The 23,454-nt window shown below is 44.6% G+C and overlaps 1 protein-coding gene across 5 annotated transcripts in view; it reads left to right on the top strand.

Moving 5' to 3' along the window:
- The window catches only part of Vps8 (VPS8 subunit of CORVET complex), a 211,724-nt gene that overhangs the window by 39,643 nt on the left and 148,627 nt on the right, over window positions 1-23,454 (top strand). For all 5 annotated transcript variants that reach the window (XM_085832522.1, XM_085832525.1, XM_021184755.3 and 2 more), the window contains exons 11-20: window positions 1,009-1,162; window positions 1,265-1,324; window positions 3,347-3,454; window positions 6,265-6,345; window positions 8,280-8,450; window positions 13,355-13,429; window positions 14,549-14,584; window positions 15,568-15,658; window positions 15,930-15,976; window positions 16,479-16,568. In XM_085832522.1, the coding sequence (XP_085688648.1) occupies window positions 1,009-1,162; window positions 1,265-1,324; window positions 3,347-3,454; window positions 6,265-6,345; window positions 8,280-8,450; window positions 13,355-13,429; window positions 14,549-14,584; window positions 15,568-15,658; window positions 15,930-15,976; window positions 16,479-16,568 (913 nt within the window). The remainder of the gene's footprint in view (window positions 1-1,008; window positions 1,163-1,264; window positions 1,325-3,346; window positions 3,455-6,264; window positions 6,346-8,279; window positions 8,451-13,354; window positions 13,430-14,548; window positions 14,585-15,567; window positions 15,659-15,929; window positions 15,977-16,478; window positions 16,569-23,454) is intronic.

A 23,454-nucleotide genomic window follows, 5' to 3' on the forward strand; every position in this document is an offset into this window, starting at 1 on the left:
AAGTAGGAACAAAAATTGTCTTAACCACCTTGAAGAATATTTGTGAAGCCAAGGTTTAAAAAGTGTAGAATAAAATGTGTAATGTGTATTTTGTTTCCATAAATTCTTAAGGTTAATGTCTATATTTCTTTTTTTTTTAAAGTTATTTATTATTGATATATTGAGTACATTGTAGCTGTCTTCAGACACACCAGAAGAGGGCATCAGATTTCATTACAGATGGTTGTGAGCCACCATGTGGTTTTTGGGAATTGAACTCAGGACCTCTGGAAGAGCAGCCAGTGCTCTTAACTGCTGAACCATCTCTCCAGCCCATATTTGTTTCTTACTTTTTCATAACTTCTTAAATACGAGGTACAAGGTAATTGCTGAGACAATACGGCTCATTTACCCGGGTGATGTCTACTGAGCATCTCCTGTTTCTAGACACCGGAGCTAGAGTTAGAAAACAGGAAGGTCCTGACTCTTAACCGAATAGTTGGGGTAAGCACAGGGAGTCAGGAACAAACAGAAAGAGAAATAGCATACCCTCAGTAGGTGCACACGTGTGAGAGGACAGACCGTTGTGCAGGCAAGCACTTGGGTGTAACTCAGGAAGGCTTCTGTAGAAAGTAATACCCGAGAGAGGGACCACCTGAGAGATCAGAGTCAGCAAGTGACAACTCTACTGGAAGAACCCCAGGCAGACTCATCCACACAAGGCCAGGAGGCAGGCATGAGCGGGGATGCGAAGAAGCCAGTGTGGCTGGAGTATGGCTATCAGGATGACAGCATTCGGAGAGGAATGAAGGCAAGAGCCAAGACATGAGTAAAGAGTTTGTTATATTTTCATACAGAGGCAGGTCTGTAGAATGTCCTTGCTAGGAGAGTGGCAGATCTGTCCTGAGTAGTGAGAAGATGCTACCATCCTGTGGATTGTGTAACTGACTGTGGCTGCAGTCAGTCAAGGTGGAGGTGACAGTGTCTTGGATTATCTCTGAATCGATTGTGAATGTCTTACATTTTCAGGAGAGTGATGGGCGTGCGAACGTGTGAGTCTCGGTGCCTGTTCAGCGGCTCCAAGGGTGAGGTCTGCTGCATCGAGCCCCTGCACTCAAAGCCTGAGCTGAAAGACCATCCCATCACGCAGTTCTCACTGCTGGCCATGGCGTCCTTAACAAAGGTAGGTATGCTTAGAAGACAGAGCCCTTAGCTCTAGAGACTTTGAACACCATGTGAGAGCTGCAAGGTAAATGATGAGAATCATATGTACTTTCTCCTCTAGATATTGGTCATTGGGTTGAAACCATCCCTGAAAGTGTGGATGACTTTCCCCTATGGACGGGTAAGCACCACTCCATTTTGTTGGCATAGGGAAGGAGCAAGTCAGGCGGGTGGAGGGACTGATCTTCAGGGTGAATTCTCTGCAGTTGTTTAAAAATCCAGCTATGGAAGGGCAGTGAGCTCCCAAAGGCATTGGCTATGAAGAGCAAGCAGGATAAAGTGGCATTTAGGAGTCATGCTAGATGGTACCTGCTGTCTTTAATGTGTGAAGCTGTTCTCTCATGAGCGGCATATTCAGCTCTCTGGTCTCTGTGTTGCTGTCCTGCTTCCACGCATGCGTTTTCTTAGGCTCATTCATTGCTCCTGGGATGTACCACTAATGGGCGGACTGGTGTATGCAATGCAGTGTCTTAGAACAGTGAGACAGCTGTGCCAAGGCAGGGCCATGCCCACTGTGTGCTGCTTGGACCCCCTGAGTTGGCACACCCTACTGTAGTCACCATGGCTTGGTACTACCCATGCTTCCTATGGTTTCTGACTCTGACATCTGTCACTTTAGAAGATGCTATTATTCAGGGAGTACAGATGGCCCTAAGGGTTTATGCTTCCGTGGATATGAGCAGCCACACTGTACAGATATGCTAGCTTATTATTACTTTCTAAACGAGGTGGCATAGCACATGCTTGCGTAGTACTTACACTGAATTGTCAACTGTTAAAGAGCCAATTTAAAGCACATGGGAGAATGTTCATAGGCTATATGCAAATATGTTGCCACTAAAATCAAGAGTTAAGCCTGGACTAAGTCCCTGTGGGTATCCCAGTTGGCCTTTTCTTTTGCTCCTGATGTTTTTAAGAGAGTTGGCATCTTCTTTGGAAGGAGATGAATGCCATTGTCCTAGTCGCTTTTGTATTGCCATGAAGAGACACCGTGACCAAGGCAACTTATAAAAGAAAGCATTTAATTGGGGGCTTGCTTACGGTTTCAGAGTAGTCCATGACCACCATGGTGGGAAGTGTGGCTGAAGACAGGCAGGCATAGTGCAGAAGCAATAGGTGAGATCATAAGTTGGAGGCAGAGATGGGGAGAGGGAGGGAGGGGGGAAGAGGGGGAGAGGGAGAGACGGGATCCGGTGTGGGCTTTTGTTACCTCTGAGCCCTCCTCCGGTGACGTACCTCACCTACTCATCCTTCCCAGACCTCCCACTAAGTGGAGACCAGGCAGTCACATGTGAGACCGTGGGGTGAGGGTGCAGTTCTCATTCTGAATCAGTCACAGAGAGTGAAGACACAGAGCCACGGCTGGGTGGCGGCAGCCGGGAAACCGAGCAGGATGGCTCTTGTCTCCTTGTCGGGGTACTGTTGTATTTCAGCACCACGAGAGGCAGTCAGTCTGTCCTTCGGGACGGCAGATTGAGAGATTATCATTTATATTTCTTAGGTCAGCCTCCTTGACTCGGTGAGGCTATTATGAGCCATGATGCCTGGCTCTTCGTTTGTTTTATTGATGCTTTCATTCATGAACCTTTCCAGACAGAGACACTGAAGGAACTTTACTGAAGTACTAGTAGTCCTTTACTGAAGTTTACTAGTAGTCCTGCCATCCAAATCCTACTGCTATCGTTCCACTGCATCTCCTTTGTTATATATCTGTGTATCTACCCAACTTTCTATCCAGCAAGATATTTTAGCTTTTTAATAGATTTCAGAGTAAAATACAGAAACCAGCACCTTCTACCTCGGACATTAGCATGCATGTAATTAGCTAGAGTTTCATATTTGTTTAGGTTCTGTGGGTATAAATTTATACACGATAAATATACAAATCTTGAGTGTATATTTGTTGAAGCTGGACAGATGCATGTACTTTCATAACCAAACTCCAGCCAAGATAAGCATCATGACCCTCAGCCCATGCCCTCCCTGTAGCTGTCCCTCCAGTCCCTGCTCATTGCAAGTCCTGTGGGAAATCGGGGCAGGTTTTACAAAGCAATAGTCAGGTGCTATTTTTAAACAAAGTTTTTACTTTGTCCTTCTGCTGGTCAGCTGCAGTGAATATTTCCCCATCTTTTCTTCCACTCAGATGGATCCTTCCAGTGTTCCGCTGCTGGCCTGGCACTTCGTGGCAGTGAATAACTCTGTGAATCCCATGCTCGCCTTCTGCAGAGGCGATATGGTTCACTTTCTCCTGGTAGGATGCAGTGGGGTGGTGGGTCTGTTGTAAAGCTTCATAAAAATACATTCTCCCAGATTCACTGGTAATTTAATGTTGTGTCAAAAAAAATATCCATGTCACTGTCTTAAGTCTTTGTAGAGAGAGAGTGTAGCCTGTTTAATTGTATTTAAGGCTTTAATGTTAAAAATGCAAACGCTGAACTCTCTTGGCTTTTTAGTCCTCAGGGTTTATTTCTTGGTTATTTCTTCTTCAGCTAACAAATAATCAGTGGTTTGTCCGTTCGTTTATCACAGTGCCCCATGTGCCCTGTCACAGTGCGCTCTCTCTCATATCGTCTTCAGGCCCTTCCTTTTGACCCCTTCAAGGCCTATCGCCTCCCCAGTGTAAACCACACATGGGTTTGTCCTAGACTCCGCATGGCTTCCCAGCTAGTCTCTTCACTCACACAGACATTTGTCAGCAAAGCTCTGGGCTTCCCACTTGTGCTGCTTGTGGTCAGTGCTGCCTTCTCTGCCTCTTGAGCCGGCTCTGCACTCCTCAGACCTGTCATGACAGTGAGCGCACAGGAATCCTCCCCTAACCTCTCTTCCTCACTGAGCTGAGAACTGAGCCTATATGCTGACCTCCTCCTGTTTCACTAGCACAGGGAGAGCCTGGGATCTTAGGGAGGGTGTGAAACTGAATCTGTGGGTGGGTTTAGGTTAGAGTCGGGGAAACTTAGGGCCCTGTACCACATGTGCATGGTTATGGACTTTGGTAAGTAAATGTTTAGTGGAATATCGTCATGCTCATTCATTTATATTTTAGTTTTTTAAGACCAGCTCTCATGTAGCCCAGGCTGGTCTCAAACTCATGCTGTAGCCAAGGCTGGCCTTTGCCTCCTGATTCTCCTGCCTTTGCTTCTCAGCTGTTAGGATTATAGGCATGTGGCACCATGCCCAGCTTACATGTTATGTATGGCTGCCCTTTCACTGCTGTGGTAGAGTTAAGTAGGCCTGATAGCCTGTGTGGTCTGCAGAGGCTGAAGTATTTACAGACAAGTTTGCCAGTCCTTGAGCGGTGTCCCTGATCTAAGTAAGATTGCTTGGATTGGCAATGAGCTGAAAGGCACCAATCAGAGGCCATTGCATGGTACAGCCAGGAAACATACAGGAAAAAAAACCCAAAAAACTCTTGTGTAGAGTGTGACTTAGATCCCAGCATGCTGAATTAGAAATGAAAGTGGGATTCTCAAGTGTTACACTAGGATGCCCAGCGAGCAGACAGCGGGGGGAAAGAACAGATGAACATTGTTAGGGCAGAAGGCAAAAGGGTTGCAGACCTAAAGACCATCGTGTGTTAACTGTTACACAGCATAGTAGCTGTGGCCATCAATGTGTGGAGACCGGTTCATCTGGGTTCACATCTCAGAGGTTTTGTGGTCCTCGGATCAGTTGGCCTGTGGCCTTTGACCTGTGGGAAGGTACTGCATCATAGTGGGTTCATATTGTAGGGCAAAGCTGCCCACCTCAGAGCAGCTGTGCAGAGAGAGGGAGAGGGAGAGGGAGAGGGAGAGGGAGGGAGAGAGGGAGAGGGAGGGAGGGAGGGAGGGAGGGAGAGAGAGAGAGAGAGAGAGAGAGAGAGAGAGAGAGAGAGAGATATCGATCTATCTATCTACAGTGACTTCCTTCTGTCCAGGAACCCCTATGTCTTTAAGATGCTATCCCCTTACCCCTTCAACCCCTCTGCTGCCCCCTCCAGCCCTAAGTAATGTCAGAGGCCAGTAAGCCAGTCTTTAGCACATGAGTCTTTAGCAAAGACTTAACTAAACCACAGCTCTGATTTTGCTGGGCACTCATTAAAGGCTGAGGAAAAAGAAAAGGCAAATGGAAGGGTGGTTCTTGTAAAGGCAGTAGAAGGGGAGGAGCAGGCAGAGGGATGCTCTACAGGAGGAAAGGAGACTTTGGGACCAGTCAGTCCTGGGGCAGTACAGAGGTAGAGAATGATCATGGAAGGCAGGCTAGAGAGTCAAACACTGACACAGAGTGGTTTGCCAGGTCCTTGTCAGATGTCCAAGTAGCAGTGGAATGGGGTGGAGGCTCCTTGATAAAGAACTGGGTTTCTGGAAGAGCAAAGTCGTCCAACTATAGTGCTCAGCTGTGCGGGGAAGAGCATGGCTAAACAATGACTGTGAGAAGCAAACCGAGGGATCTCTGTTTAGGGAATGTTTTTGTTTTCAAAAACAAAGTCAGAAATATGTTTGAGAGCAAATGAGGGTAGCAGATCTTTTAAAGGAGCAATTGATTACGCTAGAAAGGGAGGGAAGACATTAACCAGGTTGGGGACAGAGTTTGTGGAAGAGGACTGTAGAAAACCTCTGGGACCAGGTGGTGCTGGCATCTGTCTTGCAGTTAATGAGACACTTTGTACCTGTGGCCCATAAAGCACAGCTTGGTGCCACAGATGGGAAACCGAGAAGGAAGTGACTCCCTCCGCATGGTTACAGCTGTGCAGCTGAGCCTGTGGCCAGAGCTCACGTCCTCACAGGCACGAGACAGTGAAAAGGGGGTCAGCACGCCAAGAGATGGGAATAGAGGGGCAGAAAGGAGCTGAGCCTTCGAAGAAAGACATGTGCTGTAGTAAGCATGGGAAAACGCAAGCTGAAGTGAACGTTAGCACCTCAGGTGCAGGTGAGCCTGTCGCTGTTCACCTATGCAATAGTTTCTCTCACAATATTTTCAGACTATCTTTACTAAATGGGAATCATTATAGGTGGAGTACAGATATTTGAAAAAAGTCCTTCAAGTACTATTTGCTATCTGGGCTGTCTTCATTCTCATCATCAGGTTAAGAGAGATGAGTCGGGCGCAATACACGTCACCAAGCAGAAGCACCTTCACCTGTACTACGACCTGATCAACTTCACTGTGAGTGCCACTCGAGCCATCTCTGTTGATTTCCTGCAGGGCCCACGTCAGTGCACACCCCCAGCATGCAGTGCTGTGCCATGCTGTGCCGTGCTGAGGCAGGAGGCCTGACTTGGCTTTGAGGCTTTGAGGCTTCGATGCCAGTCCTCACTGCCTTTTGCCCAGTTGCCCAAAGTCCTGCTGCATACCAGCAGGGAAGGGGAGAGTTTTCCCGACTGTCCTAATACCCCAAGGGGGAGGTCAGGTTCAGAGCCCAGGTCTCTTCAGTGGTTGTACTGCGTTTGTTGTGTGTGGACACGTGTGTGCTTTTGAGCTTTTCCTAAAGGATTCAGAATGTTACTGTTTTTTTCTTGTGACAAAAAAAAAAAAACATTGCCAAGTTTTCTCTCTACCTCATCTCTTAGTGTTCAGAGTGTCTTGGTTTAAAAAAAAAAAAGAGAGAGAGAGACTTTTCTTTCTAATTCAGATTTTATGTTTTCTTCTTCAGTAGTGGTTCATTTATCCAGTAAATGTCTGAATTTTTTTTCTTTCAGTAATACATAATATTTTAGGATATGTAGTTGGTATAGTCAGATTTTAAGAAGTAATATATGATGCATAAACTTAGTTGCATGACACATTTTTCAGCCAAGTCTTCCTAAATTATTCCTGTCTGTTGGTCCAGAACTCCTGGGCTCAAATGTTCCTCCTGCTTTAACTTCTCATCGTCTAGGATGGTAAGAGTGTACTACCATGCCACCATGCCACCATGCTTGGCCCACACCACTCTTTCAAACTCACTCATACTCTACTGACTTAGAAATAAGCAATAGAAATGCTTAGTGAGGGCTGGTGAGATGGCTTAGTGGGTAAGAGCACCCGACTGCTCTTCCGAAGGTCCGGAGTTCAAATCCCAGCAACCACATGGTGGCTCACAACCATCCATAATGAGATCTGGCGCCCTCTTCTGGAGTGTCTGAAGACAGCTACAGTGTACTTACATATAATAAATAAATAAATCTTAAAAAAAAAAAAAAAGAAATGCTTAGTGAAAGAAGCATTTAGTAAGGGCTACAGTTTCAGAGAGTGGGTCTGTGACCATCCTGGTGGGAAGCATGACAGCAGGCAGGTAGGTAGGCAGGCTTGGTGCTGGAGCAGTAGCTGAGAGCTCACACCTAATCCACAAGTTGGAGGCAGAGAGAGAACTAATTGTTAATGGTGTGGGATTTTAAAACCTCAAAGCCCACCCCCAATGACACACCTCCTCCAACAAGGCCACACCTCCTAATCCTTTCCAAACAGATCCACCAACTGGGGATCAAGCATTCAAATATATGAACGTATGAGCCGTTCTCATTCAAACCACTACACATCTGTCATCCAAAAACACAAAAGGGGAAGTGCTCCAGAACCCAAAACTTCACACTTGACATTGGGTCGTGAATTGTAATTAAAATGCAGGTGCACACAAATGCTGTGTGAGTCAGAGTTCTCTAGAGGAGCCGATAGATAAGATTTGTTTGTTTGTTTGTTTGTTTGTTTAGAGGGTCTTTATTTAAAATAGATGTTATTTCAGTGCCAAGAGTTGTCCTCTGACCATCTGGGTTTATGAAGTTGAAGTTGTTGTTTTTCCTCACTAATATAAAAAGTTGAAACATTTGTTATTGCACTAAGGTCATTTGTGCCAATATGTCCTTCAAAAAAAGTCTTGTAAAAAATGCAACATTCTGCAATATATTAGAGCTCTTAGTCAGCCTTCCCTTATGCGAGCAGAGTGTCATCTGACACTGAGACACTTAGCACTGTTTTCTGTGCATCTCAGAGCTGCTCTTACTGTGCCGCTGTCATTGTTGAAGTTATTGGAGTGTAAGGTCCTTGTGGAGTGGCCAAGCCCCCTTTTGTCATGGGAGGTCTGGACTGGCCCTGACTCTTACTGTTGTGTGCTTGAATTACAGTGGATCAACTCGCGCACAGTCGTGCTTTTAGACAGCGTGGAGAAGCTGCATGTGATTGATCGGCAGACACAGGAGGAACTGGAGACAATGGAGATCTCAGAAGTCCAGCTGGTCTACAACAGCAGCCACTTTAAGTCATTGGCCACGGGAGGAAACGTTAGCCAGGCCCTGGTGAGTGCCACCACACCCAGCATTGATCTCCCCACAGTGGCATTCCAGGTTTTTTTTTTGTTTTGTTTTGTTGTTTTAACCACTATGTTGCTTATAAATGGAACTACTAAGGTTTTTCTGCCTTGGTGTGTTAAAGTGGGTATCAATGTGTTTATAAGGATTCAGGATTATGACCCCAAACAGTAATTCCTGTTACTTAATAGTAAGGAATGGGTTGGAGAGATGGCTCAGGGGTTAGGAGCGCTTTTGGAGGACATGGGTTCAATTCCTAACACCCATTTGTGAGTTAACAGCTGGTCTGTAAGTCCAGTTCTGAGTGGACTCCAGTGCCCTCTTCTGGCCACAACAGGTACTGCATGTACGTGGTGCATAGTCACACATGCAGGCAGACTATCCATAATACATAAAATAAAGATAAATCCGAAAAACCCAAAGAACTTCTAATTTTTATTTCTAAAAAAAAAAATAAATAAACAATTTCCTTGAGATGAAATTTGTAAAATTGAAGTATTTTAGGAATTGAGCTGGTGACAGTAAACTCAGCAGATTTAAGGGAAAAAATAACTGGAGACTGGCAGCCTACTAGGCTTTGGAAGCCTTTGGGGGATATGCCAGGAACTTGAGCAGGTGTGGTAGCTTGGGGCATTAAAAGGCAGAGATGGCTGCCTTTTAAAATGATGCTTTAGGAACTGAGACAGGAACACAGGATGAGGACGCGGCTGATATTGATGTTAATGTTGCTGTGGACAGGCAGTTACATTAATGCTTTGAGCACTTTATGTAAGTAACTCAACCCTGTGAGTTCGTGATCACCCATTTCCTAAGCCATTCGTCTTTAAACAGGACAAGTGGACTGTTGTGGGATGTCCATGGAGAACTTCTTATAAAAAAAAAAACAGTAATAACAATCATATTTAATGGGTGTCAACAACACAGTCTGTAGGCTCTGCTCCAGTCTTCCTCCTATTTATAACTTCAGAGTGTAAAATATACATGAAGGCTGCTTAACCATAAAATGTAAAAACCAGAGCTGGGCAGTGGTAGCGCACGCCTTTAATCCCAGCAGAGGCAGGTGGATTTCTGAGTTCGTGGCCAGCCTGGTCTACAAAGTGAGTTCCAGGACAGCCAGGGCTACACAGAGAAACCCTGTCTCGAAAAACCAAAAACAAACAAACAAACAAAAAACCAGGGGAAAACAGTAAGAAATGGTCATGCAGTCAAGTGCACTAAGGTAAAAGCAGCCAGCGTCGCAGACGCAGGCACTTCCTGGGGTAGGGTGGCTGTTAGGGGCTGGAGAGATGGGTCAGTGGCTAAGAGCACTGGCTGCTCTTGTAGGAGACTAGGGTTTGAGTCCCAGCACCCACATGGTGGCTCACAGACACACATAACTCTACTTCTAGAGGATCCAGTGTTCTCTTCTGGACTCCCTGGGCAACAGACATGCACACAGTGCACATACATAGATGCAGGAGAAACATTCATGCACATAAAGAAAATAAATGAATCTGAAAAAGGATACTATTACACTTTACATTTGCACTTTTAGCCAAGATAGAGAATGGGGAATTATGTTTACATTCCTGCTTAAAATAGTAAGCAACAACAACCCAAAAACCAACCAACCAACCAAACAAACAAAACAAAAAACCACAACAGTTCTCAAGACCCTGGACATCAATAATGATGGATGGCAAATCCTAGACCAAGCAGTAAACAAGTGATGTGAGCTTGTTCATTTTTCCGCCTCCAGTCCTCTGGCTTTCTGGCTTGTGGCATAGGGAAGAGGAACAGTTAGACCTGGTGGACTTGCTCACTGAGGAAACAGAGCTGAGGGTATAGGAAAAGAAAGACAGGTCATGTTTGTGGGGGAATCCTTGAAGAGTTCCCAGGATTCTTCTGTTGATAGCTGCTCACAGGTGTGTGTAAGGACACTGCCCCAGGACAGGGGAGGAGCCATTAAAAAGGCTTAAAGGGAATTATGTCTGGTCTTCCCCAGAGCATACCTTCTGTTTATTGAGACCAGTTAAAGCAGCCAGCTTCCTGAGTACTCACGGGTATTGTATCTCAGTATGCAGTTTGAAACAGAGAACATGCTATGCTGGTAAATACTTAAAATCTTAAAAGCGGGATGAGAAGGGCTCAGACTGGTGTTGGAGGCACAGCTTGGTGGCACAGTGCTTACCCAGCACCACTGAGGCCTGGGCCCAATCCCTAGAATAACAAACAAGGAAGAGGAGCAGAGCAAGACACAAGAATATCAACATGGAAATTTCTAAGCACCACCGAAGTTAAACTCTGTGTTTAAGAGTCTGTGTTTGAATAGAGATCTCTTGGTATTCAAATAGGGGAGAAAGCACAGTTTGAAAAGGGGAAAAAAAAATCAGTCAAAACCAGGCCAGACCTTACACAGCTGTGAGGAGCAGCAGACAAGGGTGTAACAGTCCCCTCCCCCCTCTTTTGTTTTATATTAATTTTTAAAAGTTAATGTAACAATAATGGTTTCAGCATGGTATCTTCACACATAGGTGTTGTTGTACCTCGATGTCATTCTCGCCTCCATCCCTTTCCCTCCCTCTAGCTTGTTCCCTTCTGATTTCATGTTGCACAGTGTCCTTTACTCTCTATATTCCACCTCCCTAAGATCTCTTCCTGTCCTCGATAAGCCTCTTTCTAGTTTTGTGACTTATGAGCGCACATAAATGCACACACACAAATACACACACATATGTAAGTTTAGGTTCACATATGAGAGAAACGGCAACTCTGACCCTTCTGACTGATGACTCCCATTTGTACCCATTCTCCTGCGAGTGCCATGGTTACATTGTCGTTTATGGCTGCATAAAATTCCCCGTGTATGGACCACATTTTCTTTCTCCATTCACCTGTTGAAGGATGTCTAGGCTGGCCCCGTCTTCTGACTACTGTCAGTATTTGACAACGAACATGAATGTACAAGTCTCTGTTGTATATACATTAGCATGACTACCATCCAAACGTGCATAAAGTTACACGGAGACATGGAAGATACTTTCAAAGATGCAAATCACATAGCTAGTGGTGAGGACTGCAGTGCTGGAGAGAACAGTAGAGCTGCTGGGAGAGGCTGGCGGCTGCTTAGAGATTGTAGAGTGAAGGATGAGTGAACTTGATAGAGTTAGAAATGAGGCAAGATGAGACTCCCTGGAGAAACCTATGTGGCAGCATTAAGATGTGCAGAACAGTGGGCTGCCACATGGTCTGCTTGGAGCAAGCCAGTCATGAAGAGCACCAGGTAAAAACTGGCCAAAAACCATGTTAGCTTCCTTTGTGGCAGTTTTGGGGTCTGTGAGCCTTAGGGGACCCTTCTGGTTGGCACTTCCTATCAGGTGGCACTGTGTGGCCATATACAATGCATGCACAGCTGCCCTGCTGCTTATATATCATATAGAGATGTGTGTTAAAGGAGCTGGAAACTGTCCGCAATTCAAGGAAGCAGTAAGTGGATCAGAAGTCCACTGTCCATCATGGAAGAGAGAAGCCCCTAGTTCTCCTTGAGGGCTACCTTCCATGATAACTGGAAGGTACTATCCAAATAGGAGGAAAGCATTCCATAGCCCTTCCCAACTACGGCATCTGTGAACCATTACAGTGACTAGCAGGACAACGTATCCCTAAAAGTGTAACAGGTGGCACTTGTCGTGGGTGGTGACCAGTGTGGGCCTGTGTGCCAGTAGGCGGGCAGGGAGGGGAAGTTGCTCCCACTGCTGCTGCTGTTGGCTCCACCTCTGTTTCTGCCGTCTCTGCGGGGCCTCCAGGTTACTTGCTCACTCCGCACTGCCCTGCACTGAGTCTGGTCAGGCTGGGCTGATGAGAGGCTGACTAGCCAATGAGGAGTGTGGCAGAGCTTCATGAGAACAGACCTCTTCCCAAGCGTTACAGCCCTTTGGACAGAAGGCTCGGATGATGGAGTAGTTCTTGCACACCTCTAATCCTTCCGGATAGGACTCTTATATACAGTTTTGGGGTGGGTCAGGGTCTGGCAACAGGTACTTCCCCTTGGCTTGGTCTGAGAGCTTTGGGGAAACCTTATTTGCAGGTGGGAGGGGCTTGGTGCTGCTCCTACATGACTGATGGCCACAAACCTGAAGGGTGGCTGTGGGAGGCTGTAGCTGCAACAGCGGGGGACACCTTCAGTTCCATACAGGCAGAAATCACTACCACCAGGTCACTGGGGTTCCAGACCTTTGCTCGACTGGGGACCTTGCTGTCTGTGCACAGCCCACCGCCCCACAACCAACAGCTGTCTAACTCGACGTGATGTAAGACTCACTCAGTAGCGGGAATCCTGCCTGGCACTGACCTCCACTGTTCTGCATCACTTTCCCTTTTCCTATTGTGTTTTGTTGTTCACTGCAAAGAATTCAGCGGTATTGTTTCAACCATGTTTATTTTCTGCCAAAAGCATTGCCTGCCTGCCACCCAGCAAGCAGCAGGTTGCAGTAGTCTGCAGTGAGAATTGCAAGTTAGCATATTTCCTTCCATTTCCACATTGTTCTGAGAAAGGAAAGGCTGTTTACAGGAGGGGAATGACTTTTTGAACTATGTCTTTTCAGTTCCTTCCCTTGGCAATCAAGCAACAGATTTTTTTCTTACTTGCTTATAGGTTAAAACTATATTGATTTGAAATGTGTCTACATTCAGCATTTTCTTAGAACTTTGTTTATTATTTATATGTGTGCAACAGTGTGTATAAAGGTCAGGGGACAACTTTGTGGAGTCAGCCCTCTTCTTCACCCCTTCACGGTGCTGGAGCTGGAATCCGGTTATCAGGCTTGTGCCTGAGCCTCTCGAAGTCCCTGCAGTTGGCATTCTTAAGGAAACGTCTAGCACGTGTAACTGCAGCATGTTTGCTTATTTTATAGGCTTTGGTTGGAGAGAAGGCTTGCTACCAATCCATCAGTAGCTATGGAGGACAGATCTTCTATCTGGGGACCAAGGTAAGGCCTTTTCACTCCACTGCAAGAGTCATCAGGATAGCTGAGGGAGGTGGTTGCTCATGAAGAACAGTGCATTACAAATTCTGGGCAGCGTTGGTCCAAATATTACAATAGCCACATAGCCCAGGGTTCTTATTTACTTAGCCTTTTATCTTCACTTAAGATCTAATTTTACTTTTGTTCAGGTGCTAATAAGAGACTTATTTTCTTGATTCCGAGATATATTTTTATAGATTTTCTTAACATTTGCTTTAATAACAAAGAATCTAGTCTCTTTCAATTAGAATTTTTATGTCATGCTTTGATCAGCACATACATTGCAAAGTGGTTATCATAAGCTAATGAAGTGTCTGTCACCCTCTTCAGTTATCATTTGCCTGGGGGATGAGGATGCTTAAGATCAGCTTCCTCAGCAAAAAAGGGTTAATATCTAGGTTCATTTCCTGTTGCTGGGAAAAATGCTCTGGCAAAAGCAACTGAAGGGAGAAAGAGTGTATCTTAGCTCACAGTTCATGGTACACATCGTGGCAGAGAGGTCAGGGCAGCTGGAGCTTGAAGCAGCTGGTCATGTTGTGTTCACAATAGAAAACAGACTGAATGCACACTCCTCTCAAGCACACTTAGATGGGCCTTCCCATATCAGTTAATGTAATCAAGATCATCTCCTGCAGACATGCCCAGAGGCCCATCTCTCATGCTGACAATTGATCGTAGACACCACATCCAGGAAGGACCTAATTATGTATATTTGTTGGAGAATTAAAATGTTTAGATTAGATCAACTTAAGATATATTAAAGTGCACTCAGGTGTTTGGCCTAGAATAATTGCCATTAGAACATCTTGTTTTTCAACATAAAATGGACAATTTTCTTCATTATTAAAATTCAGTCAGGATATTGCCAAGTTGGTGCAGGAGGTGAGCCTGGGCTGCCTGCCTCCTTTGTTTCTTTACTCTTCAGTGTGGGTACTTGAGGGCTCTTTAGTAGGCTCCAGGATGTGTCCATCTGAGATGAGCAGTGTGTTTGCTTAGGGGTGGGAAATGAGTTGTGCGTCTGGAGCAGCCTTGCCCCCCAGCGGATCTGCTAACGATCATCTTCATTTCTCCACTCTTCTCTAGTCTGTGTACGTGATGATGCTGAGAAGCTGGAGGGAGGTGAGTGAGCTCACAGGGATCCTCAGTGTGGGAGCTCAAGTGGCAGCAGCTTCATGTTTTCTTGACTTTGCAGATCTTAATCTCAGAAGAATACATAAAAGCCATTTTAGCTGTTAGGCACTTTTTATACTAAAATGATTATATCAGAATGGGGCCTGGCACCTCTCTGACTGTTCTGCTATTAGAACATGGCATGAAGAAGGTATGTTATTAATCAGTGACATTTGGAAGGGGTAGCTTTGTTTGTGTAGTATTGCCCTATTTAAGTTATTAAAGTAAATTAGTTAAAAAAAAAAAAAAAGAGTTGGGTTTGAGTCTATCCAAGATAGCAGTGACTTCGTCAAGCGCTCACTCCCATCTGAGATAATGGAGAGACGGGCAGCTTGTCTGCAGCTTATATAACAGCGCCATGGTTTGGAGATGCTACCCCGTCTCGCCATCCTTGTGTTTAAATTCTAGTCTCAAGTTCACTTTATAACCCAGAATAATTATGTCTAGGTTCTGTGAAGGAGAAACGATAAAATTAAGACCAGCCCCAACTTTTAAAGATAATTATACATTTAGAAATACCAGACAACACTTCCATGTGTTGACCAGAGTGTTGTCCCATTGCCACAGAAGTTACAAGGGATTCTTAGAATTGGCATTGAGCTGGTATATTGCTGTCTTAGGGAGCTTGGAGCTTGTTATTAAGAAGGGCCAGATAGCTACTGTGCTAATAGCAGCCATTTCTCCTGTGGTAGTCCCGTTGTTCCCCTTTTGAGCGTAGGCTCTCCTGTCATCCATCACACAAGCCAGTAGACACCATAGCATCCCGTGCTTTAGAAAGTGCTTTGCTTAGTCAAAGTTCTACGTTGAACTGTTGCACAACACTTTTGAGATGCTGTTCATTTCCAAGCAGCGATTCTGCGATGGTAGAATTGGAATTCTCAGTGGTTGCTAGTCAGATAGATGGGTCTGGCATGTCTCCTTACTCGTTGTAGAGGATGGACCATCTCCTGAAGCAGGATTGCCTTACGGAAGCCTTGGCCCTCGCGTGGTCTTTTCATGAAGGAAAGGCAAAAGCAGTAGTGGGTAAGTAGTGAGCAGATGTCGTGGGACTGGAAGTGTCGCTATAAAGAGTCTTCTCAGAGGGGATTCTCGCTGAGAACAGACGGGAAGCACACTGATAAGCTGTTAGGCTACTGGGTGTGGTGAGCTAGCCCCGTTACCTGGCACTGTGATACTGAGGCTTGTTGTAATTGTGCGTGGTGTTAATGTGGGTCGTGGAGGTGAGACCAGACCCAGGTTTCCTTTCAGAGCTGAGCACTGACTTTGCTTCATGTTGGACTTTGTTTCTCTGAAGGGCTATCGGGGGATGTCAGCAAGAGGAAGGCTGTTGTTGCTGATCGGGTAAGCATCTCAATGCTGGCTGCAATGGTGCAGGGCCGTTTTGCTTTTAACATTTGCAGCCGTCTTTGGGGATGAGATGTGGGTCAGGCTGTAGTTTCCAGGTACAGTCTGCAGTGCCGGGTGGTCTCACCATTGCCCTCACCCGTGAAAACAGTAAAACAACAAAATAGTCAAGAGAATACTGAGGAGAAGGGTTACATGGGGACCAGGCTCACAGTGACCTGTCCATCTGCAGGAAAGGATTGCTGGGGCACTTACCTCCAGGTTCTCATTTCCTGAGCAATATAGGGGCTGTGTCTGGACCATACAGATATTTCTTAGGAAGGATTAGCAACTTAATACTACTCCTTCATCTGAGAGAATTAGGGAATAAAGCTACTACAATCCCAACTGTGGTTCTAATACAGCAATAGAGTGTGATTCAGTATTAACTATTCATGTTAAATATTGAACAAATATAGCCATACTCTTTGAATCTGACTCAAAGCTGCTTTTCTTACAGATGGTAGAGATCCTGTTCCATTATGCAGATCGGGCTCTGAAAAAGTGCCCGGACCAGGGAAAAATCCAAGTGATGGAGCAACACTTTCAGGTACGTCTGTATGTGTGGCTCGTTCACCAACCACAGATGCCCTCGTGCCCCCAGTGACCTTTGTGCACATGATATGCTCAGCCTCACGCACGTGACTTCTGGGGTTTGACTATTAAGCATTCTCTAGTGTTTCAGCATTTGTAGGGAAATTGTACAAGACTAAATTTCCAGAAGTGTCTAGTCAGATGGAAAAAGACAGGTGAGCTGCTGCTCATGGCTGTGTGAAGGGAAAGGGCTCATGTCATGAAGGGACACACCTGTGACTTGTCACGTTACTGTGGATGACACCCTGCTAATGGCTCACGTTTATGTTAACTAGAGTAGTTAAGGAAGGAGTGGGCTGCTAAGGTTTAAATTTAGTTCCTGCAACACCTGTGACTCATATATATATATATATATATATATATATATATATATATATATATATTCATGGATATGTATATTATAGTCTATAAAATATGCTAATGAAAGATGTTTAGATTATCTTGGAACTTAATGGAAATGCAGGCCAAGGGAGCGGTTTAGAGATATGCATATGTATTATGCTGGTTTTCCTATTTGTAGTGATCTCTAGTTATATTTTTTATAAATCTATTTTCTACTCTCTTCTCTCTCTGTATATATGTGTGTGTGTGTGTGTGTGTGTGTGAGAGAGAGAGAGAGAGAGAGAGAAATCTAGGGTCTTTCACTATATGGGGCAGATATATATTTTTTTAAATTACTTTTATTTTATTTTTTACAATCTAGCCATTACCCTTTGCAGTCTGTCCTCCCACAGTTCCACATTCCATTCCTCCTCCCTACTGTCTCCAAGAGGATGCCCTCCCCAACTCAAACCCCTTACCCCCTGCCAGGCCTCCCTACTCCCTGGGACCTCAAGTCTCTCGAGGGTTAGGCAGGTCTTCTCTCACTGAGTCCAGACCCGGCAGTCTTCTGCTGTATATATACTGGGGGCCTCATATCAGCTGGTGTACGCTGCCTGGTTGGTGGCTCAGTATCTGAGTGATCTCAGAGGTCCAGGTTTGTTGAGACTGCTGGTCTTTCTATGGGGTCACCCTCCTCCTCAGCTTCTTCCAGCCTTTCCCTAATTCGGTCACAGGGCTCCCAGACTTCATTCCATTGGTTGGGTGTAAGTATCTGCATCTGCCTCAATCAGCTCTTTGTTGGGCCTCTTGGAGGACAGCCATGCTAGCCTGTAAGCACATCATAGCATCGGTAATAGTTAGTGTCAGGCCTTGGAGCCTCCCCTGAAATGGATCCCAAGTTGGACTGGTCACTGGACCTCCTTTACCTCAGTCTCTTTTCCATTTTTGTCCCTGTAGTTCTTTCAGACAGGAACAATTCTGGGTCAGAGTTTTTGACTGTGGAATGGCAATCCCATCCCTTCATTTGATGTCCTGTCTTTCTGCTGGAGGTGAACTCTACAAGTTCCCTCTCCCCACTGTAGGCATGTCATCTAAGGTCCTTCCCTCTGAGTCCTGTGAGTCTCTTCCCTCTCAGATCTATGGTACATTCTAGAGGATCCCCCCTCCTGTCCCCTCCCCCAGGTTGCATGTTTACATTCATTCTTCTGGCCCTCGGGGCTTCTCTCCTGTCCTCCCCCACCCCCAATACCTGATCATGTTCACCTTTTACCCTCTCCTCCCCTCTCCCACCCAGGTCCCTCCCTCCCTCTGCTTCCCTTGATTGCTTTCTTCTCCCTTGCAAGTGGGATTGAAGCATCCTCACTCGGGCCCTTTGGCTTGTTAACCTTCTTGAGTTCTGTGGATTGTATCTTGGGTATTCTGTACTTTCCTTTTGTGTGTGTGTGTGTGGGACTAACATCCACTTATTGGTAAATACGTACCATGCATGTCCTTTTGGGTCTGAGTTACCTCACTCAGGATGATATTTTCTAGTTCCACCCATTTGCCTGCAAAACTCAGGATGTCCTTATTCTTAATAGCTGAGTAGTATTCCATTGTGTAAATGAACAACATTTTCTGAATCCATTCTTCTGTCATGGGACATCTGGATTGATTCTAGCTTCTGGCTATCACAGATGAGGCCACTATGAACATAGGGGATCATGTGCCCCTGTGGTATGATGGGGCATCTTTTGGGTGTATGGTCAAGAATGGTATAGCTGGGTCTTCAGGTAGATCTGTTTCCAATTTTCTGAGGAACCTCCAGATTGATTTCCAGAGTGATTGTACCAGTTTGCAGTCCCACCAGCAGTGGAGGAGTGTAAGAAACCAAAAATATACAATGGACAAAAGAACACTCTTCAATAAATGGTGCTGGTCTAATTGGTATGTAGATAAATGAAAATAGATCCATATTTGTCACCTTGAACAAAGCTCAAGTCCAAGTGGATCAAGGACCTCAACACAAGACCAGATACACTGAGTCTAATAGAAGAGAAAGTGGAAAAGAGCCTAGAACTCATTGGCACAGGGGGAATATATCCTAAGCAGAACCCCAATGGCTCAGGCTCTAAGATCAAGGATTGATACATGGGACCTCATGAAACTGGAAAGCTTCTGTAAAGCAAAGGACATAGCCAATAGGACAAACCAATAACCTACAGATTGGGAAAAATCTTCACCAACCCCACATCCAATAGAGGGCTAATATCCAAAATATTTAAAGAACTCAAGAAGCTAACCTCCAACAACCAAACAACCCAATAAAAAATGGGTTATAAAGCTAAACCGAGAATTCACAACAGAGGGATCTTAACAGTGCGGATCAGGAAATGAAATGCTTCTCTGACACCATGCGACTCTTAGCTGCCCTGTCTATCCTCATCATCTAAGTTCTGAGCATCAGATAGAGATGTGACAATGTCAGTATCAAAATCCAGCTCTTAGGAGACAAAGGCAGGTACAACTTTGGTGTGTTCAAGACCAGCTTGATGGCCGGGAAGCAATTAAAGAAATGTTCAAAGTCCTTAGTGATCAGGGAACTGCAAATCAAAATGACCCTGAGATTACACCTTACACCAATCAGAATGGCTAAGATAAAAAAAACTCAGGTGACAGCACATGTTGGCGAGGATGTGGAAAATACCTTTTTTTCTTTTTTAAGGTTTGTTTTATGCACATGAATGTTTTGCCTGCATGTATGTATGTGTACCTGTGTACCATGTGTCCATGGAAGTCAGAAGAAGGTGTTGGCTTTTCTGAAACTGGAGTTACAAATGGTTGCCTGCCACCCTGTGGTTGCAGGGAATTGCACTTAGGTCCTTTTCAAGAACAGTGAGTGCTTTTAACTGCTGAGCCATCTCTCTGGCCTCATGGAACAATTAGTCTCATGTCTTCTTTAAATACATATTTGAATATCAGAATAGCCAACTTCTCTAAAAAGAACTAGATGGTAAGTCTTAGGTTTGTAAAGTCACAATGGTTTCTGTCACTCCTCTTCCTCGTCTTCTGGTTGCTAGAAATTGAACTGAGGGCCTGATATAAACTAAGCACATGCTGGACCACTGAGCTGCATTCCAGCTCCCACTGTTTTTGTCTGTGCCATGGTGTATGTGTAGAATTCAGAAGACAGCTCCTAGGAATTAGTTTTTCCCACCATGAATGTCCCGTGGTTCCAGTTCATGTGTGTGTGTATGTATGTATGTATGTATAAAATATAGTGTGTGTGTGTTTATTTATTTGTTTGATTGTTTTGAGGCAGGTCTTACAGTGTAGCCCAAGCTAGCCAGGAACTTGCTGTGTAGACCAGACTCAGACTGGTATCAAAGTCACAGAGATCCACCCGTCTCAGCCTTAGAAGTGTGGGGATTAAAGGCATGTGCCACCGGCCTAGCTGAATGAACCATTCTTTGTTGTGACGGGATTTGGCCCATTGGCTTGACTATGTGAACCTTGATTTCATATAAATTAAGTACAATAAGTGTAGTCCTTCCTGGCTTAAAGATTTTAGTATAGCTGAAATATTTTTATTATAATGGAAACATTTAAAAGAAATTTAGGAATTTTGGAATTCTTCAGAGCAAGAACTGATAATATTACTATATTACTATTGTTTGTTATTGTTATTATTATTAATATTACTATAGGGGTCCTACTGAATAATCCTGGTAGGTCTGGAATTTGCTAAGAAGACCAAGCTGGTCTTGAACACACCAAAGTTGTACCTGCCTTTGTCTCCTAAGAGCTGGATTTTGATACTGACATTGTCACATCTCTATTTGATGCTCAGAACTTAGATGACGAGGATAGACAGGGCAGCTAAGAGTCGCATGGTGTCAGAGAAGCATTTCATTTCCTGATCCGCACTGTTTAGTGCAGATTCCATTGCTACTTGGCTGGGGACTTATTAAATTCATCAGTAGAGAAGGATAAATGGGTTTGGATAAAATTATGAAATAAATAACTTGGGATGAAACCACACAGCAAAAAGAAGGGACAGACAGGATTGCCTAGGAATAGCAGCCTGTGCAAACGTGTTTTTATGGGCCAGTTGAGGTGGCACCAAGTACAGGCTCTCACAGTGAAAGCTCGATGAGCCCAGTCTGCTCCCTACAGCTCAGTTTCTGACATCTGACATCCACTAATAAGCCAGGGCACACCCATGTGCCCCCAGATCCTGCACACATATGTACATACACCATAATAAAAAATATGCAGTGAGGTATAGTCAGAAAAGATAAGTTTTGTAAGTTTTATAAGTTTTAATGTTTTAGTAAGAACATAATTCCCCAAGAGGCATTCATTTAAAGAATGACTATCGAAAAGTGTGTTTTAATATAAAGAAGCAACCAATAGGGAAAGATGGGAGAATTAATTGAGAGGAGGTGGGAAGAGAGAGACAGAGACAGAGACAGACAGACAGTGCTGGGGACATGAGTCCGCGGGTGTGGGTGATGTTTCATATTCAGAGTTTGACATTTTGCAAATTCACAACATCTACAAATATGGAGAGAGCTATTTACCTAAAGTTAGATGCTAGAAGAGACTTCTAAGACTTCAAAGAGGAGAATAACCCAGCTCAGATTTTGCCTACTAAAGTACTAAGGAGTTCAAGCAGTCCACCAAACAACTCACCATCCAGGCAAACCAACCAGTGATGATTGACAGAGATTCCCTGAACAGATAGATCTGCATGTGAAAAGTGTGTGCCTTTCATTTTCATTGAATTCTTACCGTTCCACGAAATGTAGACATAATATTTTGTCGTCTTTTTATCTGAAGAAGCTCAGAGGCTAAGTTACTTTCCAAGATAGTACTGCTGCTAAAATGGTAAAGCCCAGACTCAGATCTGAGTGTTCTGGACTTCAGAGCCCAGCTCTTAACAGCCACTGTAGTGCTGTGTCCAGAGCAGACAGATGACAGTGTGCCACTGAGCGGGACTGAGTTAAGTGGCTAATCATGGTGGTAACCGCATGGCTGGCTAGGTACCCAGCACTGTCCTGGCCTGGTAGGCACCAAGACTTAGGTCTGAGCTGCAGTATTATGAAGGAGACAGCACACACTTAAAAAGCACATAGGAGGCGGAGGCAGGAGGATGGATCAGAAATTCAAGTCATCTTTGCCTGTGCTCAAAATTTAAAATAAATAATTCTAGTAAACACCTAATCTTTTGGTTTCTAAACATCTAATGACAGACTCTATTACAAGCCTTTGCCTTATTCTATTTAGTGTTATGAAAAAAATCTAAAGCTAGTTACTTTATAGGCAAAAATAGATCCATTCAGCTCACCTTTTTTGCAATTTGAGAGTGTAGCACTGGTATCTGGTCGGTCACCTTAGGTGGGGGCTTTGAGGAAAACGGCACTGTCATGTCAGAAGGGTATGTGTGAGTGTTGGGTAGTGCATACCTAACAGTACTCTAAAGGTTCTGGGCTCATTTTAGCAGTTTGTTCTCATGGACTCCTATGAGGAAAACATTTTTTTTCCCTTAGAGACATAATTAACTTCCCACCAGACTACAGCTCCTGAAAGTTCAACCATCATTCAGCATCCCTACCCCAGGGACCAGGCTTTGAGTGGGCAGAGTCGTGTTTAGGCAATGCATCGTTGCTGCATATCACCCATGTAATTCTTAGCAGACCTCTCTAAGGCAGGCGCTGTTACTGCTCACCTTTATACATGGCATGCAGGCACAGAGAGACGAGGTAAGTCGTTTAGGTCACATGGCTAGTAAACAAGGAAGTTAGTGTCTGAGTGTAAACATTTGGACTTCAGGGTTACCATCTGCAGTTCTTCACCGTGTAGTTCAACAAGACTTCTTTTCGTGTGAACATAGTTTGAAAAGTCCAGATAAACGTTATGTGTTAGAGAAATTAACGCCAGAGCCCAGTGTGTGTGACGTGTATAGCTCACACGATATAATTGTTCACATCTTAAAGACCCCAGGTGTTGTTGGAACATCCCCAGTCACAACATTTGTACACAAAGATATTTTTGGTGGCTTGTTATTCATTCTCATTCTCTCTTAATGTACTTTCATATTTTTAAGTTTTTTCTGTATGATCAGTTTATTACCAGGGTGGAATAGGCACTTTTCAGTAAATGTTTTGCCGTAGTACTATTTATATGTAGAAGCGGCACTGATGCTCTCCTATCCACTGAAAGAGCACTCTAAAACCAGACACAGAAAGCCAGTTTTGTATAGGTCATATGCTCCTTTTCTACCAGTCTGTAATGTCAGGCTCCTGTGATTAGTCTTTCATATATGTATATGTGCATATAGTGTGTGTGTGTATGTGCATGCATACCTTCATACCCAAGTTTTGTTTTTTGTTTTTTTTTTCAAAACAGGGTTTCTCTGTGTAGCCCTGGCTGTCCTGGAACTCACTTTGTAGATCAGGCTGGCCTCGAACTCAGAAATCTGCCTGCCTCTGCCTCTGCTGGGATTAAAGGCGTGCGCCACCACGCCCGGCTCATACCCA

This window comes from Mus caroli, unplaced genomic scaffold, assembly GCF_978045245.1.
Source record: "Mus caroli unplaced genomic scaffold, Mus_caroli_1 scaffold_17, whole genome shotgun sequence".
Lineage (NCBI taxonomy): Eukaryota > Metazoa > Chordata > Mammalia > Rodentia > Muridae > Mus > Mus caroli.